The 19,525-nt window shown below is 35.5% G+C and overlaps 4 protein-coding genes across 4 annotated transcripts; 1 reads left to right on the top strand and 3 right to left on the bottom strand.

Annotated features, from left to right (window-relative positions):
• Positions 1-208: 208 nt before the first annotated feature.
• Positions 209-3,505, bottom strand: LOC112004409 (putative pentatricopeptide repeat-containing protein At3g15130). Its single transcript, XM_065766826.1, is given in 3 exon segments — positions 209-574; positions 577-879; positions 882-3,505. Coding segments are annotated over 3 exon segments (2,076 nt in total). The 5' UTR covers positions 2,533-3,505; the 3' UTR covers positions 209-452.
• LOC112004410 (pentatricopeptide repeat-containing protein At2g20540) lies at positions 2,583-4,441 on the top strand. The gene has a single exon (XM_024036658.2). It carries the CDS (start codon positions 2,583-2,585, stop codon positions 4,203-4,205), a length of 1,623 nt encoding a protein of 540 aa, XP_023892426.1. The 3' UTR covers positions 4,206-4,441.
• A 1,271-nt stretch (positions 4,442-5,712) lies between these two features.
• On the bottom strand, positions 5,713-8,036 carry LOC112004406 (uncharacterized). Its single transcript, XM_024036656.2, has 2 exons — positions 7,813-8,036; positions 5,713-6,497 (listed from the first exon to the last, which is right to left on the bottom strand). The coding sequence occupies exons 1-2, from the start codon at positions 7,976-7,978 to the stop codon at positions 5,812-5,814; spliced, it is 852 nt and encodes a 283-aa protein (XP_023892424.1). The 5' UTR covers positions 7,979-8,036; the 3' UTR covers positions 5,713-5,811.
• Positions 8,037-13,152: 5,116 nt separating this feature from the next.
• On the bottom strand, positions 13,153-17,791 carry LOC112031645 (tRNA (guanine-N(7)-)-methyltransferase). Its single transcript, XM_024064348.2, has 2 exons — positions 17,609-17,791; positions 13,153-14,209 (listed from the first exon to the last, which is right to left on the bottom strand). The coding sequence occupies exon 2, from the start codon at positions 14,191-14,193 to the stop codon at positions 13,435-13,437; it is 759 nt and encodes a 252-aa protein (XP_023920116.1). The 5' UTR covers positions 14,194-14,209; positions 17,609-17,791; the 3' UTR covers positions 13,153-13,434.
• Positions 17,792-19,525: the final 1,734 nt, after the last annotated feature.

Genomic DNA, 19,525 nt, shown 5'->3' with positions numbered 1-19,525 from the left:
CAATTAAATTCAAACACTTTGTTGAGTAACTTGATGTAAAACACTATATTTTTTTTTTCTCCCTTATTTATGAGGACTATATCTTAGTTTTACCCAAAAAATAAAAAATAAATTTGAAGCCACATTTGCTTTAATTACAAGTTTGCCACTGATTGAATTGAATTACACAGTGTGCAATTACTATATAGTATATAGATATCGTCTTCTGGTAACACCACAAAAGATACTAGTATCCCACCTGGTAAGATAGTAATCAGCAAATGACCATCTCAGCACCACTGTTAATGTATAAACATAAGCAGAAAAATATTAACCATAACTAATTTGGCTCACTACCTAGATTCTCTAATAAAATGACTGTCTTTATTAAAAAATAGATCATACTCAATGCACAAAAAGTCAAAACTCTCACTTTTGCCGGGTTTAAAGAAGTCATGTTAAGAACAAGAGAACTAGACTATGATAAAATACAATTCAAGGTGAGTAAACTGTGTCATGAGGGAGCACAAACCATCCTCAAACTTGTGAAACCTATTTGCATCTCTCCCAATGAATACCACCTTCAAAACTTTGTCAAACTTTAAATGAATGTATGACAATCCCCACAAACTCTCAAGTTCTTGAAAATCCTAATCACCCTCCTTTCTTCATTTCCCAACCCACCACAAACCAATGCCAACTTCTCACTATGAAGTCTCAAGCTCTCCTCCTTTGACTCTTCTTCCACATCATGCGGTGCAAACCACACCCCATGAACACAACCCACCTCTTCTTTAATCTTCTTCTCCATTTCCTTCAAGACTTCATGTATTTTCTCTGTAAGTGGGTGGTGTGTGTCCTCTCCATTGTAGAAAAAGTGAACCTCCTTGTCAATCTCTACCAACTGAGTGCTGCCTCCTTCTTTAACCCCTTTATCCTCACTGTTTCCCTTATTTTCTCACACTCTTTCCAATAGCCTGCATCAGCAAAAATATTTGAGATCATCACATAATTGACTGGATTGTTGCCATCCATTCTCAGAAGTATGTCTCCTACTTCCCTCCCCATATCCAGGTCTCCATGCACTCTACAAGCACTAATAAGTGTCTGCCATATACCTACATTTGGTTTTAGTGGCATGCTCTCAATAAGATTCTTAGCTTCTTTTAGGCGCCCAGCTCGGCCAAGGAGATCAACCATACAAGCATAGTGCTCTACTCTTGGTTTAATCCGCCGGTCACTACACAATCTTGAGAAGTATTCTTGACATTCATCAATGAGTCCAGAATGGCTGCAGGCTGAGAGCACAGCCAAATAAGTCACATCATCAGGCTCAATATTATCCAACTGCATTTTGTTGAAAAGACGAATTGCTTCTTTTCCCAGACCATGCTTTCCATAGCCAGTGATCATAACTGTCCAAGAAATCACGTTTCTCACCGGCATTTCACTGAAAAGTCTTTCTGCCTCATCTGTTAGCCCACATTTGAGATACATGTCCACCATTGAATTGGCCACTAATATGTCTAAACCAGATGGGACTTTGATGTTGTAAGCATGCATTTGCTTGCCTTGCTCTACAAGGGCAAAATCAGCAAACACACCCATCAGGCCCGAGAGAATAAATCCATCTACTTGATGTTGGTTTTCCCTGAGCTGCCTAAACAAGTCCATTGCCTCTGGTAAATTGCCTTGTTGAGCATAACCAAGAATTAGTGCACTCCAAGATATCACATTCTTCAGTTCAATTTGATCAAATACTCTGTGAGCTTTGAACAAGTTCCTGCACTTGGCATACATATCAACAAGAGCACCTGCAATAGTTGTTTGAATTGAGCATGGAAATCCTCTTGTGATCAATGAAGCATGCATTTGGCTCCCTTCCCTCATGGCTCCAAGACCACTGCAAGCCTTTAACGTGCTGGTATACGTGAATTCATCGGGGACTTCCCCCTGTTCTTGCATTTTCCGAAACAAAAGTAGAGCTCTGTCACCAATTCCTTCAAGCGCGTATCCAGCTATCATCGCATTCCAACTGATAAGATCCCTAACTGGCATAATGTTAAACAATCGTGCCGCCTCACTGATTCTTCCGCATTTTGAATACATGTCAATAATAGAATTGGCCACCGCTGGCACCCATTCAAACCCAGTTTTAGCACAAACACCATGAATCTGCATTCCATTCTTAATAATGCCCAAAATCCCAGATGCTTTAAGATTAGTCGAAAGTGTGAACTCATTCGGCTTAATTTCAGAAGATCCCATTTGGCGGAAAAGCAATAATGACTTGATGGCGTTACCATTTTGTAAGTAGCCACACATTAGAGATGTCCAAGAAACCACGTTTCTTTCAAGCATTCCATCAAACACAGCACAAGCAAGGTCCATTCTACCACATTTTCCATACATATCTATAAGATCATTGTTTAACATCAAATCAAGCTCAAATCCCATTTTCACTACACACCCATGAGTTTGCAATCCTTGATCAAATAACAAATTCTTCGAACACTTCCTCAGTACCCCTGCAATTCTCTGTCGCTCACACATTATTTTTCCAACTGAGTTGCTTATTCAAATATCTTTAACAAAATTAGTTCATGGCAAAGAGATCCAGCGTCTTTGCTATTAGAGAAATGGAAGATCTTTTCGTGCCCATGTTGCGAAACTGCGTAAACATGGCGGAATTGAAGAAAATCCATGCCCACATTTTGAAGTTCGCACTTTTACAGAGCAATTTCTTGGTGACAAAAATGGTGGATGTCTGCGACAACTGTGCGGATATAGAGTATGCGAGTTTGCTCTTCAAGCAAGTGGTTGAGCCAAATGGGTTTTTGTACAATGCAATGATCAGAGCTTATACGCATAATAATAGATATACTATAGCAATCACCCAGTACAAGCAAATGCTAACAAACCCACAAGCTGAAAATCCCATTTTGCCTGATAGATTCACATTCCCATTTGTGATTAAGTGCTGTGCGGGGCTTCCCTGTCATTTTCTGGGTCAGCAGGTTCATGCCCAGGTGTGTAAGTTTGGGCCAAAGTCACTTTTAATCATAGAGAATGCACTAATAGATATGTATACCAAGTGTGATAATTTTATAGATGCACATAAAGTGTTTGACGAAATGACCGAAAGAGATGCAATTTCTTGGAATAGTCTGCTCTCTGGGCATGTCAGGTTGGGGCAGATGAGAAGGGCTAGAGCAATGTTTGAGGATATGCCAAACAAGACTATTGTCTCTTGGACAACAATGATTGCAGGGTATTGGCGAATCGGGTGCTATGTGGATGCATTGGATGTTTTTCGCCGAATGCAACTGGTTGGTATTGAACCTGATGAGATTAGTATTGTGTCTGTTTTGCCAGCATGTGCGCAGCTTGGAGCCCTTGAGGTTGGGAAATGGATTCACATTTATGCAGATAAAAAAAGGTTGTCACGTAAGACTAATATCTGTAATGCATTGATTGAAATGTATGCCAAATGTGGTTGCATTGACCAAGCATGGCAATTGTTTAGTAAAATGGTTGAGAGGGATGTGATATCTTGGAGTACCATGATTGGAGGTCTAGCAAATCATGGGAAAGCCCGCGAAGCAATTGAACTCTTTCAAGATATGCAGAGAACAAAGGTTCAACCAAATGGTATTACTTTTCTTGGTATTTTATCGGCCTGCACCCATGCTGGTTTGTGGGATGAGGGATTAAAATATTTTGATTCCATGAGAAAATTCTATCATATAGAGCCAGAAATTGAGCATTATGGTTGTTTAGTTGATCTTCTTGGACGCTCTGGGCGCCTTGATCAGGCTCTTGACACAATAAAGAAGATGCAAATGAAGCCAGATTCAAAGATATGGGGCTCTTTGTTAAGTTCCTGCAGGACTCATTGCAATATTGAGATTGCTATTATTGCTATGGAGCACCTTCTGGAGTTTGAACCAGATGACACAGGGAACTATGTGTTGCTTTCCAATATTTATGCAGATCTTGGGAAGTGGGATGGTGTGTCAAGGATGAGGAAACTCATAAGAAGCAAGAGCATGAAGAAAACACCAGGATGCAGCTCGATCGAAGTTAACAATGCGGTTCAAGAATTTGCATCAGGTGACGATTCAAAACCATTTTCGAAAGATATCTTTTGTATGCTAGAGCTGCTAGCTTTGCAGCATGACAGTACTGATGATATGATAGAAGTTGCATATGAGGATATTAGTTAAGTGTTAAGATCAAGATGGGGTACTAGTCAGAAATTGTAGCACAATTTGCACTTTTACTACTCATTTTGACTTCTCTCTTATGCAAGAACTTATTTGCATTACATTAGAGCTGGTTTTTTTAAGTGAAAAATGCAGAGAAGAGAAAGGTCAAAATTGCTTGAAAATTATTTCCACACCAAAACTGGAAGAGTTACACATTTTTGAATGCCTCAACCTCTACTTAACCCATGCTCTTATTCTACCCATAATTGAAAAAAACAAGAACTTGAAAGGATTTTTGCCAGAGGCTCCAAAACTACTTTTTAATAAACAAATAAAGAGATATCCTATTTAATGGATATCCTTTTATACTTATTGATTTGCATGTCATGTATTCATTTGTAACTCCTCCTCTTTCACTAATGGTGTAATTCATGTGTTGTACCTTCACCAAGATGTCTACAGTTTTTGTTTGTCAATGAGGAGGTGGATTCATCTTCAATATATGAGAGGGATAATTGCATGCAACTATAATACAAAATAATAAATAGAGGCTATAGCGCCATATACAGAATAATATGAGCTTTTAATTTCATGGGCTTATCATAGTTATGTATAACCAATCCAATTTTATCAAATTGATCACCTGGTAAACTAGCCAGTTAACTGCAACCATGGAAGTTCAAGGGATTGTTGAATGAAACCAAAAAATCGCATTCACTTGGTGAACTAGCCACTTAACTGCAACCAAGTATAGTTAACTAACAGGGTGGTTTAAGGGATTGTTGTCTGTTGAATGAAACCAAGTCACAGTTCAATTGACAGAACCAAATGCAGTTGGTTATTAAAATTCTCCGAAATACAGAAGCCTACACAGTTTCTTTGCCTTTGGGGCCCCTTTTAGGATGAAGTTTGGTTCTGACCATTTTAAACATACGCGAAACCTAATGCACCATATGTAGTAATGACTACAATAAGCACGACTTTTCAAATACCAACCAGATGAAAATTATGTGGGAGTATATATGATGTATCAAAATAGTCATTTCACTAAATTTGATGGTTGATTTTACTATCAGCTTACGTAATCCAAGGGCTAGGTTGCTATTCTCTCACCCATTGGCAAGTATGTTCTGCAAAGCATCTTCACACTAGTCACAATAAAATTGTGCTGATCATGAACCCAGGTAATGGAAAAACTGTAAGCAACATTACCAAAAACAAGTTTATTAAGGATATTGTAATTTTATGCGTGTAAAATTAAGTTGTTAGAAAAACAAAGTGATTTCGTTAATATATTATTGCTAATGCCCTTAATGAAAAGCAGAACCTGCATGCAGAAAACCCTTTTTCATTCTGGCATGGGTTCCATTAACCCAACTTCAAATTTACCATGTTTGCTCTACTGTCCTGAAAATATTATGCTTAATGCAGACCAATTCCTTCATTCTGAAAATGTGTATTCAATTCACTACACACCATGAATAAAAAAAGCAAGTACATGTGAAACTCGTGCACTGAAGAGAAATTGTTCAAGAAAAAGTTGGCCAATTTCATTGAGGATCTATTCGAAAAATGACATGAATTGGTATAAGTGAAAACAGACAAACAAAAATATACCAGCTGATTAGCTAAACAGAGAGGCGAGGGAGAGTCCACAAATGACAATTATTGCATAGACACTGCAATCCATGAAAATGGCATCAAGAGCCTTCTGCATCACCAGACCTGTCTCTAAAGTATTACCTACTTGTTCAGCCCAACCATATCCGTTAAGTGAGGGGGTTTCGTTTTCATCTCTGGCTGCCCTTTCAAAACCTGTTTGTTTATCAACAAGAAGTCGTGCAAGCACAATTGTCAAATTGGTTAGCAAAAGTAGGTAAAGTGGCCTAAAGCTTAACATACTCTTTATGATGTAGCTGCCTAGTAAAGGAAACCCTAGATAGGATAACACAACTAAAAGGGCTACAGTTACAGAACACAAGAAGCGGGTACGCTCTGATGATGCAATGGCAGAACTTATTTGGTTTGGAGTGAAAAATCTATGCTGTGGTCTTCGCTGCTCTAAATGTTGTTCTGAGTTCAAAGTAGAAGCAGATGAATTTTGATCTATTGATGAGACCAGAGGTGACTGTGCTTTGCCACTGAATTCTGAAGCACGGGTTCCTAAAGCTTCAACGCTTATCTCACATTTGCGTAAGGGAGGTGCTAGATTGCTTTCACCAATATCAGCTTCAGTCTGACAGGCATTGGTGATGGGATCATTTTTTTCCATGAATGAACCAGATCCTTCATCCTCACCATGAGGAGAAACTGCAGAATATCAGGACTCATGAGCATTAAGTGATACTATGAATTTTTAAATTCCATTTGCACAGAATAAAAGAATTTCACAATAATAAACAAGTCATAGCAAGGAGTCCATTGTCTCCATCCCCTGCAAATCCCCCAAAGGGGTCACATGGCTCTTTTTTCTATCAAGTTAGGCGAAGCTGAGACAATAGAGTTTACTCTTCAGGTTTCCAAAAGGGAACATTGAGATAATTTACTAAAGGAAACTACAAAATTTAAAGGGAAGCAAAACCACGACATTTAAATTCATTTTGTTTATTATTTTAATTTAGACCAGATCTAAACTCGGGTGCTATTACAGTATTACTCCTCTTTCCATGAACTCAATCACTCGTAACTAGAGACCATGTCCAAAAGAATACCTACATTACTACTACTTCTAGCCACCAAAACTTTAGTCTGTTTCAATCTCCAGACAACCTTAAAGACTAATGCACTGTATTTGCATACTTTGATCCTTGTTTCCAAGGGCTCATTCACTTGGGTATGAATTCATAAAACCTAACTAGAATGCTAAAATAGTATACGCATACAACCACCCCTAACCACCATAACTAAAGAATCCTTCAGAAGTAGCCCACACAAACACTACATGTAGACCTCCAATTCCACATGAATCATTAAATTTTCATTTTTGACATGCCAAAATGAAAAAAAAAAAAAAAAAAAAGACCTGAAACCATATCAAGCACACATACAGCAAAACAGACCATATATTACTTTTGATAGAGGTGGGTTTGAATAGAGACATGGGACATAACAAAGAATGCCATTATCGCTGGACTACAACTCGAACCCCCAAAAACAGATCACATAATACTAATAATCACATTATGTCATGACTCCTTTAGCATTCTACTTTCAAAAAAGATAATCACACTTGAAAAAAGAGAAATTGATGAAGATAATAATGTGAGAGAATTTATTTTTAATATAGCTACCTAAAACTTGTCATATCGAGCTACAATTTGCGCAGTTAAAATTCCAACATTACAACTACAATTCCAATTAGTAGCATTACAATTTCACTGTATATACGAAATAATAACATTCCATGATTGATTCCATTATAGAATAAAATCAACGAAAAAGCAACTATAGTACCAAGAACAATAAATCCCATCAAAAAATAATAATAATAAAGAATCTTTACACGTGACATATATTGTGCAATGAAAATTTATCATAAAGCCCAAGTTCATGTTTCTGAATCTAAAACATTCATTCATGCAAAGGAAAATAATCCCAGCGGTTCAAATTGGGAGAGAGAGAGTACCGGCGGCGGTGTGGGAAATCAACGGCTGGGATGAAGGGTTGTCTGAGTCGGTTGTAATTTCTTCGTGAGAAGGAAGGGATTGGATCTGACCCGTAATGAGTGCTAAACGGTCGGATCCTCTTTCCATAATCTTCCTTCTTCGGGCTTCTCTAACGTTGCTCGCCATATCTGTAATTTTTGATTTTTTTTTTTTTTTTTTTGGTTGAGATTCTTCAGCTCCTGTAGTGTGTGTAGTAGACCGCGTTCGCGTTATTTTAACACTTTTTGTTCGAGTCGGGTCGGTTATTTTGTGGGTTTCCTTCTTTCTTTGGGCCTCACATCTTCTAAAAAAAAAAATTTAGAGTTGTTTATTAAATTTAGATTTTTGATTTATTAATGAACTATTTTAAGAAAAATTTTGATGTTGGGTTTTTTTTTTCTCTCTCTTTTTTGGAGGAAAAAGTTTTGTCATTTGTTACCAGAACATTAAGAAAAATTTTAATATCACTCTCCCTTAAAAATGTAAAAAGCGGTTAAAAAAAAGTTAGTTACTACTTTTTTTTCTTTTCTTTTCTAATAAAAAAAAGTTTCTAAAAATTATTCCTAAATTAAGATATTCGCTAACTTTTCACATCAGTACTTTGGTTGCATGTAGTTTAAGTTTAGCATAATTTATGAGCAATGCTATAGGTATAAACTATTTTACAATATTTTTAAAATGTGTTGATATAAATTTTTACTGGTTCTTATTTAAGCCTACTACTAATATTATCTTTTTACTTATTAATAACCATCTACCACATCAACGGTTTGTAAAATAGTTTGTATCATTAGCAATTTCCTTAATTTTTATATAACAAGTTCAATTTTTTTAAAAAATTACTTGATTAATTTATTTATTTCCACCATATATAGTAAAACCATAACTAAGAGTAACCACATCAGTTTGTCCAAATTTTTTGTCTATTTTGCAAGAAAAAACCTACTTTTTTATTTTATTTTATTTTACACATCAACTTTTACAAAACACTTGCATCAATTGATCTATTCTACACATTTATTCAATAAAATATTCATTCTTTTACATTTTTTATTATTTTCTCACTCATGCTCTCTCTCTCTCTCTCTCTCTCTCTCTCTCTCTCTCTCTCTCTCTCAGACCCAACCACCGTCATCATCACCCAGCCACCATCAAGCTAAAACCCAGATATCTTAGACCCAAGCTTTGTGATTTTTTTGTTTCTCATTCTCATGGTTAATCGGAGCCCAGATCAAGCTGAAACCCAGAGCCATTCAAGTCGAAACCCAAGGTTAATCAGAGCGAAGGTTGATCAGACCTATTCAAGCCGAAGTCGACGTCGACAAAGAGGATGCCATGTTCTCCATTTACCATATCGCCAACTCTGACCCACTCAAGGACTCGGCCACCGATTCATCGATCTTCCACAACAACAATCACAACAACAACGACACCTCTTCCTAGATCGGACGGTTTGATTTCGCCCCCTCTGATGGAGATGGAGCCTAAGGAAGGCTTCGCTCTCAAGGAATTGAGGAGGTTGGACTGAGGAACTGAGGGACTGGAGAGAGAGGTGAGAGTAGAAGCTAAAAAGGAGAGAGTGAGGTGAGGAGAGAGAAACAAATAATAAATTAATAGATAGACGAGTTATAGTAACCATGTAAATATACATGGTTACTGTAGCTCATGGAAATATTTGCACATTTTTATACCCACTAATATGGGTGTTTTTTTGATCAAAATGTGTAAAATGGGTACCTTTTTCTATTTTAGAAGACTATACAAGACTTGATGTGGTTGCTCTAACAATTTCCACCCTTTTACAAATCTATTCTAATAATTTATAATTAAATTATAAATAAAGTTATATTATTTGTGTGAGGATAAAAACTCAAATTTATATATTGGGCCTTGGGCCCTATTTGAAGATATGGGTATGTCCGAGGAGGAGAAAATGTTTGGGAAAGGCCCCGGGCTGGAGAACCGTGCAAGGAAGTGATGGAAGAGTATAGTCCAAGGAGTACATCCTTCTCGGATATGAAGAATACTGGTCAAGCAGATACCTGGGGGGGCTTGGGCAATCTTCTAGGAAATTCCAGCAATAAGAATGAGCCTCATAAACGTATAAAGATGATAAGAACAGAGAAATATTTAAAGAAAAAACTGCTACCACCACATTAAATGCGCTGCAGCAACTTTTCTGGCCGTATTAATGTGGAGAAGAGCCCTAAACAGTGCAGTCTCAACCGCCACCATTCACAGAGAGCCAAAGAAGATGTCTGATGAGACATATACTCGAGTGAAGGCTTAGATGACTAACAAGTGTACGATCAAGATGTTTTGAAAGGAGACTATATAATGTAAAAGACCTCCCATAAGAGGGGGATCGAAAGATATAAAAAAATGGGAGAGAAGAAAGTTTACTGTAACTCTAAGAAGTATATAAACAAAAGTTGGTCTCCTCAGACAACAATTTATACAAGTCTCAAACCTATTCTTGCACTTATCTATCTGGTAAACCTTGATTAACCGTTGTTTAATTCACAAACAGCTCTGTTCTTTCACACACTCTCTACAAATTTATTGTATTGGACTTGTTGGGCTCATATTCCATACCTCTGGGGTTTGGGCCACAAATATAGATCCTACAATTTGAATTAACAATTTATAGAAATTTGATTCCAACTTTGTGTTGTTAAAATTTATGTATAGAAAAATTACATCTTAATCCTTCGAATCAAGGTATAACAAATTATATCCTATAGTTTCAAAGTAATAAATGAAATTAACTTTTAAAAAAGTAACTAATTAAAGTATATAGTTTTATCACCGCAAACTCTTGATGTGATAGTTACTTCACAAATACAAAATTTTTGTGAGGTGGGGGGTAAGAGTTGGAGTTTAGTCTTTAGGAAAAAGTTTTACACACATGTACACTTCAATTAGAATATGGTATAAATAAATTTAAAAAGTCAATGGTTTTAAAAGTAACCAATTAAACTATGAGATTTCAAAAAATAACCAATTAAATTCTTAATTCATATTAAATTTCAAGCACAATATAATTTCACTTAAATGAGTGAGATTTAATTTATTACTTTTAAAATTATAAGACTTAATAAGTTAATGGAAAAAAACACGATTTTGGTTCCTACATTTTGAGGTCATGGTCAATTTGGTCTTTACATTTTGGCAGCAGTCAATTTGTTCCTTGTTATTTTCAACTTGCAGTCAATTTAGTTTTTACTATTAATTTACTAATGAAAAATGTCTATGTGGCTAACGGTTTGCATTGTTAGCATGATTATGTTAAAATATAAAATGAGATGTTGACATGTCAAAATTTTAGTTGTCACATCAGCGCTTAGATGTAAAAAAAAAAAAAAAGTCACATCAACTTTTTTTAAAAAAAATTTCTTTTCTTTACCAAAGAATTTATTTTCTTTATTTTAATTTTTTTTTACAATTCCTTTAATCAATTAGAATTTTACTGTTCTTAGTTTAATGTCATCTCTACACCACAAAAGTCTCACACTTAACAATCACAATGAAACCCAAGAATATGACTCTCTATCTCATGCTTAATTTTCTAATACCCTTGTTTGAATATTCAAGCACCTCCTCCAGCATCATCTTCACCTCATTTGGCAGCAAATAAGAGTACACCTTTGATATCTTCACACTCCCAACATGAGATCCAGCTTCACTCCCCAACAAAGTCACAATTATTGACAGTCAACAGTCATTTCCCTTCCTCCCCTCCTCTCTCTTTTCCAACCAATCCATCATCCAAACTCAACTTTCACAAAAATCAGTTCATGATCAACCCTTGAAGAAGAAGACAGCCTTGTACGTTTTCAAATCTCTTTGTTGGGTTTAAACTTAAAGTCAACACAAAGTCAGATTTTCGTTTAAACTTTGCCGTCCCATCAACTTCTTGTTGTTAAAAGTGACGAATTTGAATCCTCTAGATCTATAGGATTGACTGTACGATCTAAGAAACAAAAACCACAAACAACAAAGAAAAACAACTAGATCTAATGCCTTCATAGAGATAGCAACGGGTCTAGGAATGGTTTTGAATAGACAAGCAAGATTGTCGCTTTTAATTTTCGGGCTCACTTTGATCCCTTGATGCCGTTTAAAATTTTGAATGGTTTGAAAATTGTTTTTGATTTGGTTAAACTGCTGAAGATGGATTTGGGAAAGAAGAACAGTGAATGAGTTTTAAAATGAAATTCTAATTGATTAAAGAAATTGTAAGAAAATTAAAAGGAAAAATAAAATAAGGAAAGGAAAAATTTTGGTAGAGAAAAGTTTTTTTTTTTTTTTTAACTGACGTGGTTTTTTGCCATCTAAATACTGATGTAGCCACTAAAATTTTGACATATCAACACTTCATTTAATATTTTAACATTAATCATGTCAACAATGCAAATCGTTTGTCACATAGGTATTTTTCGTTAATAAGTTAACTGTAAGGACCAAATTGATTGCAAGTTAAAAATAATAAAATCAAATTGACTATTGCCAAAATATAGGGACCAAATTGATTGTAACCTCAAAATGTAGGGACCAAAATAGTATTTTCGCATAAGTTAATATGTTACATCCCATAAATAATAAGGTAAAATATCATTTTCGTCTCTAAACTATCATAAAAGTTCGTTTTTCGTCCCTAAACTTTCAAAAGTTCGTTTTTCGTCCCTAAACTTTTCTAAACGTATTGATTTTCGTCCCTAAACTTTCAAAAGTTCTATTTTCGTCCCTAAACTTTTCCAAACGTATTGATTTTCGTCCCTCCCACATCAGCACTCTATCAAAGCCACGTCAGCACTCCGTCAGACGGAGGGACGAAAATCCATACGTTTGGAAAAGTTTAGGGGCGAAAATAGAACTTTTGAAAGTTTAGGGACGAAAAACGAACTTTTGTGATAGTTTAGGGACGAAAATGATGTTTTACCCTAAATAATATGTTTTAATATGTAATTTACCCCAAAAAAATATAATTTTTACTACAAAATTAATTACTTATATTATCAATTGATTGTAAATAATAATTTTATATCTTATAAACTCATTTACAGACCTATAAATTGCTAATCAGGATTTTGCAACTAATTTTATGAACTTATTTACAAAATTACACACGGCTAATCAAGATTTTGCATCTAATTTTTTGTACTGATCTTTCAGACTTTTAATGCATCCTTATTTACCAAAATAAAAAAAGAAAAACCCAAATATTCTAGTTTTTCTTCAACGCATTGGACTTTACACCATTGTCCAACGATTTAACGTCATAACTCATACGTTACAACAATTAGAACGAGTCAATTAAATACACCCTCTAACTGTTTGGAGTATTTTCAATAACACAAAAAATGGAAAAGCACATCTTTCAAAAACCAAATGATAAACAATAACAACTTACCAAACCTTAGTCCAAATGTAACCTTAACAAATTAATCAAAATCAACTACAATTTTTTTTTCCCCGCGATTCTAATCTATTCAAAATTATAGTCAATCCTCACGTCGACTAAAAAAGCTCAACAATATATGAATCTGCTACACTACCAAGCCGATCATCCGCTAAATCAACTAAATTGAGCAGCCTATGTATCATGTGGCTAGCATAACGCGTCTGTAAACTGCTTGGAAAGTCTGTCCACCATTCCTGGCAACCTTCTGGCTTTCCTCTGTTGCAGAACTCAAGAGCTTTACAACTGGATCTGCTTCAAGCTCTTCCTCTGTGAGGGCTTCAAACATGGGGTGACTCTCTAAACAAGCCTTCATCCAGTCTCCAAGTTCTTCCACATCTGTAATTGTATATATAATCCCACCAACCCCAAGAGCATAAGCGTACTCGTCTAGCAAGTGTGTACTGATCACCCGACGACGATGATTTTTCTCTTTGAAGTGAGGATCCGGAAACAGGAAGAACATCTTTGAAAGCTGTCCTTTCTCAAAGTAATTTGGAATGTATTTCATGGAATTTGTCCTAACCACTGAAATATTTTGGTATTGACCTGGATTTGCCACCCTTAATGCTAAAATTCGCTCCTTGACATACTCTGTCACCTTATCCCTAAGTTCCATTCCAATCATTAGGGTATCAGGGAAAAGAGTTGAGAGACTAATTAGCAGTCCTCCAAAACCACAACCAATATCTGCAAACTGTATCTTTTTGGAACTATCAATTTGATCAGATGAGGAACAAAAGTGAGGGTAATGAAGTGAGAAGTCGACATGACAAGGGGAGGTTGGTACTGGGAAGTGAGAATCACTTAATGGGTTGCTGTGCGCTCTTGCTCTGTAGAAACGCTTCCGAGGCAAGCCAGTTGACTTGCTGAGAGTTGGGTTTGCCTCATTTTCCAACATGGCTTTTTTCTGCAAGCTGCATAATAGTAGTAGCAATTAAGATTTTCAACACCCATGCTCATACAAAGGGAGATTAAAATGCAATATAAATTAAGTCTTCTTCATAAAATGTATGTTAAGCACAAAATGTAGTCACCATTACAAAATTAGGAAAAAGTGAGTGAGTTTAGGTAAACGTAGGGTGCACCACATATAGATGTTATATAATTTCAAATTTTAAAGCAGGTTTTCTTGTTGGTAATCAGGGATCAAATGAGTAACAGCTTGAATGTAGAGACATATATTACAAGAAAATAAAGATAGAATGAATAGAATATTTAGTGTCAACCATGCTTTTGCCAAAAGAAGCCTTCAATGTTTGATGTGGAGGGATTCAGCTCTGCTGCCAGGGGCTAATATGACATTGTGTAGTTAGCCAAATATTGAATGTTAGTTTGAAATAGATGGTTGAAAATATGACACATAAGCAAAACACAAACAACTTCTGTGGCCACCAGTGTGTTGCCATACGTGAAGATCTCAAACTCTTCTCCAAAATAAGATGCATAATTAGTCTTCAAGAGTTCCCCCTGTTCACTCTCTGAAGCTATAGACCACACTGACAAAGACAATAGCTTACATCATGATGATGAGGAAATGGCACTAAATGCCCATTAGCTTGACAGATGGTAGTGTTTTGATGGCCACATAAATAATAGTAGCATTTTTCTTATATGTCACATTTTCAACTGTCTATTTTAAATGAATGATCAAGGTTTGGCTAAATCCACAATGTGGAGTTAGCCCCAATTTCCAACAGAGCTGAATCCACTGTGGAGAATGCCAATAACAGGGGGGAAAATGTTGCTTAAGAAAAAGAAGTATATCTTCAACTACGGTTAAAAAATTGACCTGAACTTGAAGTTAGACACAGTGTGTCTTGAACAAATGAAATCATGTACGCATAAATTTGTCTATTGTTGAAGAAAAACATAGTGAGTCACTTGCAAATAGGCCCTAAGGCAAAGCAATTATGCAAAATGCTTGTCCATCTTTTTCAAGGATGAATCTTATCACAGTTGTAAAGCTAAGTTTGCCCCAATGTTGGGGGTGGCAATGAAATCCTACAATTTCCTTCAAAACCATAGAAAACTGTGCTTCAGATAGTCAAAAGCTTGGAATTTCTTATGCTCTTCTGTTCACATCAAATTCATTTGCACCTTTGCCTCATAATATTCACCAGGCATTGACACTTTCAACCTTTAGAATGTACACAACAGCCTCCCAAGTCCTATCACATTTCCCCCTCCTGTGTAAAGATAAAACTTCTTGCCTTTATAAGTAGCCAACCACATTCTGACAATGTGATCTAGCATGAGCCTATTCCCAAGGGCCATTCTAGGACAAGTACTGGAATAATTTCACTTTTCTAACTTACAAAGAAGAAAGCAGGGCACACACTGGTTCAATAACCATCTTATCAATCCAAAACTTTTATCTGGTAGGTAGCATTATTGTCTAGCAATCCACACTTAGAGAGCATAAGCATACTTGTCTAGCAAGCGCTAACAGCAATTATAATACTGGTTCAAAAGCCATCTTATCAATCCAAAATTTTTCAGGTTTCTGCAGGCTGTGGCAGAGGGATTTGACTCTTCTTAGTTCTTATATACTCATCTATTGACCCTAAAACAGTAGTGAAGCCAACTTAAAATGAGGACATGTGAAACAAAGTAATTTTAGAAACACACAATTCAAGGATCACGAGAAATTTGGTTTTTCTTTGACTCCTATCTAGCATTATTGACCATCATCACCTTGTGAATAATGATCTTTATGGACTCAGCAATACTAAAAACCACTTATTGAACCTTGATGGGACAGATATAAGGTACAAGGGAATACTTCCTGTCGGAGAACCAAACTACTTATTTAACCTTGATGGCATAGATATAAGGTACAACCACAGAGGCAATACCTCCTCTCAGAAAACCAAACTACTTATTTAAACTAGATGGCACAGATATAAGGTACAACCACAGAGGCAATACCTCCTCTGAGAACTGAGAGAACCAAACTACTTATTTAAACTTGATGGCACAAATAAAAGGTACAATCATAGAGGCAATACCTCCTCTCGGAGAACCAAACAACTTTTTTTTTTTTTATTTGGGAATAATTCTATAGTTGGGGGAGGAGGGATTTGAACCCTAGATGTCTTCGTTGGAAACACTAGGAAGTGTCATTTAAGCTACAAGGCTCTTGGTAGAATCAAACAACTTATTTAACCTTGATGGAATCGATATAAGGTGCTACAATATCGCCTCTCGAAGAACCAAACTACTTATTAAATCTTGATGGCACAGATATTAGGTACAACTATTACGTAATAATTGGGAATAAGTACCCACAAGGAAAAGGACAAGCAACTAATTTTCAAAATTGTTAGGAGTAGGGTAGGCCATGTTTTGCTTATGTGGTTCAATTAATGAAGAAGTATTCTGGATAGAACGCAATGGCCAATTTGGATTGAGGGGGAAGGAGGGCGAGTAGAGGGGAAGTAGAGTAAAGTTGGCTAGAAATTGCACCAATTTTTGGCCAACTCTACTGAATCCAAACAGGCCCTAAGCGCCTGTCAATGAAAGTGATCTACCAATTCCAATGGAGATGCCTTTAGATAGAAAACCTTGATATATAGAAAATGGATAGAGAAATCAATGTGTAACCGAATTTGACACAATTAAGGGGAGATAAGGCTCCTTGTGAGGTAAATATCCTTTTACAAGTACGCATTGGGAAGCTAAAAAACCCATTTAAAGTGTGAGTACACTCAAATGAAAACACTGGAGGATGGGGTAGCACATGAAACCTTTCAAGCTCCCAAATGCGAAAAAGCATTCTAAGAATAACACGGCCATCAGTTTTCGTTTGAATGTTAAGTCTGTTTGCCATCAGTTTTTTCGTCTAGCTTTTTAGCTTATAGCTACAACTATACTTTAACAAATTTTCAGCAAATAAGCAATTAGCAAAAAGCTACATCCAAATGCATGTAAGAAACCCAAACAATTTATATATATATATTTTGTTGTAATTACATATGCACCTAGAAGGTCTGGAACCCATGAGAACTAATCCTCCACCTTGCTTTGACAAGGGTGCAGGGCCGGTCCTTCCCTTAGGCGAGTTAGGCAATTGCCTAAGGCCCCAAAATTTTAGAAAAGAACCGGGTAGTAAATGAATTAGTTTCAAATGAATTACAAAAATAATCTGGCACATCCTTTTAACCAAAAAAACAAAAATTTTGGTAAATCCTATTAAACATTGGTTCTAAACAAAATCATTGACCAAAAAACAAACCAAAAATCAACCAGATAGGTCTAAGAGATTAACCACAAATCAAAACAAATAAATCCACTCAAAATCCTAAAAATTTTACCTTTCTCTCTAGTCTCTGCTCTCCGCCTCTCTCAAGTCTCAACTGCTCACCTCACCTCAGGAATCAGGTATAAAATTATAAATATTTGGGCACAGGCACAGGGCACTCCATTTTATTTGTTAAGAACTTAAGATAACTTTGTTTATTTGGGCCCTCCCTGGCTGCTTTTGTTTATCACTTATCAGTTTATCATTATGGCTGCCTGGACCCTCCCTGGACTGGGCGTTAAGTTTGGGCCTTCAAGTTTTTTTTTTTTTGTTATAGATAGGATTTGTTTTGTGTGTGTGTGTGTGTGTGTGTGTGTGTGTGTTTTTTTTTTTGTGGGTGGGTCTTATTAATAAGTCTTGTGTTAGTGCTTAAATTTTTGTTATGCTTGTGCTAATTTTTTTTTTTTTTTTTTAATTTATGCAAATTGAGATTACTAAAAACTTGTTATTGTTCAGTAAAATTACAACAATACTTTTTATATAAATCAGTAGGGGTGTGCAGAAAATCTACTGACTCGCCAAACCCGACCCTACCTAACCCGACTCGCCGAGTTAGGTTGGTTTTTAAGGCTTGGTAGGTTGGGTTGGGTTGGGTTACAAATTTATTTTTTATAGCGGGTTGGGTTAGGTTTGGGTCGAAAAAGGTCTGTTTGGATTGAACTTATTGTTGCTGAAACTGAAAACTGAAAACTGAAAATACTGTAGCAAAATGGTTTTTAAATGTGTAAATAGTACCGTGGGACTCATTTTTAATATTTTTTTAGTGCATGAACAGTATTTTTTATCTCCTGTACAATAAAATCATGTGATTTTACTGTTCACTTGCCAGGGGAAAAAAAAAAAAAAAGAAGGGAAAACGCAAAACGTGGACTCAGCTTTCAGCTGAGTCCAAACGCCCTCAAAATTACAAACCCGCCAAACCTGACCCGACCCACACATATTTAATATATATTTAAAATATATTATATATTTAATAATTTTTAAAAAAAATCAGATATAGGGCACTTATATATATATATATATATATTTAATAATTAAAAAAAAACCAGCTATAGAGCAGCATTTCCTCGGTTTCTCCTACTAATACTAATTTAATATATATATATATATAAATAATATTATATAATTAATAAAAAAATTTAAATAACCAATTCTTCCTATCCTATATAAAAGCCAATTAGGTCACACAAATCCTAATAAATTACTATTTTTGTTTAGTCATTAGTGTTATTTGCCTTTAAGGAGTTACATTGATACTAATCTTTAGGTTTTTTTAATATATTAATATTTATATTTTTTTATACTCAATTTAATAATAATAATAAAAATAAAAATTTGTCAAACCCATGGGTTCATCCCGACCCAACCCGACCCATGTGGGTTGGGTTGGGTTGGGTTGGACTTATGTGATGGGTTGGGTTGTGTTGAATTTTTTTTGACCCACCATGGTGGGTTGGGTCAAAAAATCCCCTCAATCCGACCCAACCTGACCCATGCACACCCCTATAAATCAGGTTCTATTTCTCATTTGCTCTACACTTGAAAGTTATTTTTTATTTTAGTCTTTATAAATATATTGTTTGATTAGAAATGTCTACTAGAAAATATGCATTTGGATATGAAAAACTTAAAAAAAAAAAAAAAAATTAATTGAGTCTCAAAAAGGATCCATGGATAAATTTGTGATTCGTAATAAACAAAATATAACACAAAATTTAGATGAAAATATCACAAATGAGCAAGAAATTCATCAAAATAATTTAGAAGAAAATGATGTTCAATCTTGCAATACAACAAATCTTCATAATGAACTTCAAAATAATTTAGAAGAAAATGAAAATAATGATGAAAACTATAATATAAAAATATTAAATAAACATTAATTTAATTAATATATAAGTATAAAAAATGCCCCATTTTTAGTTCTCGC

Source organism: Quercus suber, unplaced genomic scaffold (assembly GCF_002906115.3).
Source record: "Quercus suber isolate HL8 unplaced genomic scaffold, Cork oak 2.0 scaffold_749, whole genome shotgun sequence".
In the NCBI taxonomy this organism is placed as follows: domain Eukaryota; kingdom Viridiplantae; phylum Streptophyta; class Magnoliopsida; order Fagales; family Fagaceae; genus Quercus; species Quercus suber.
Note: the sequence above shows the minus strand (reverse complement) of the source record. Positions and strands in the feature narration are given on the sequence as shown.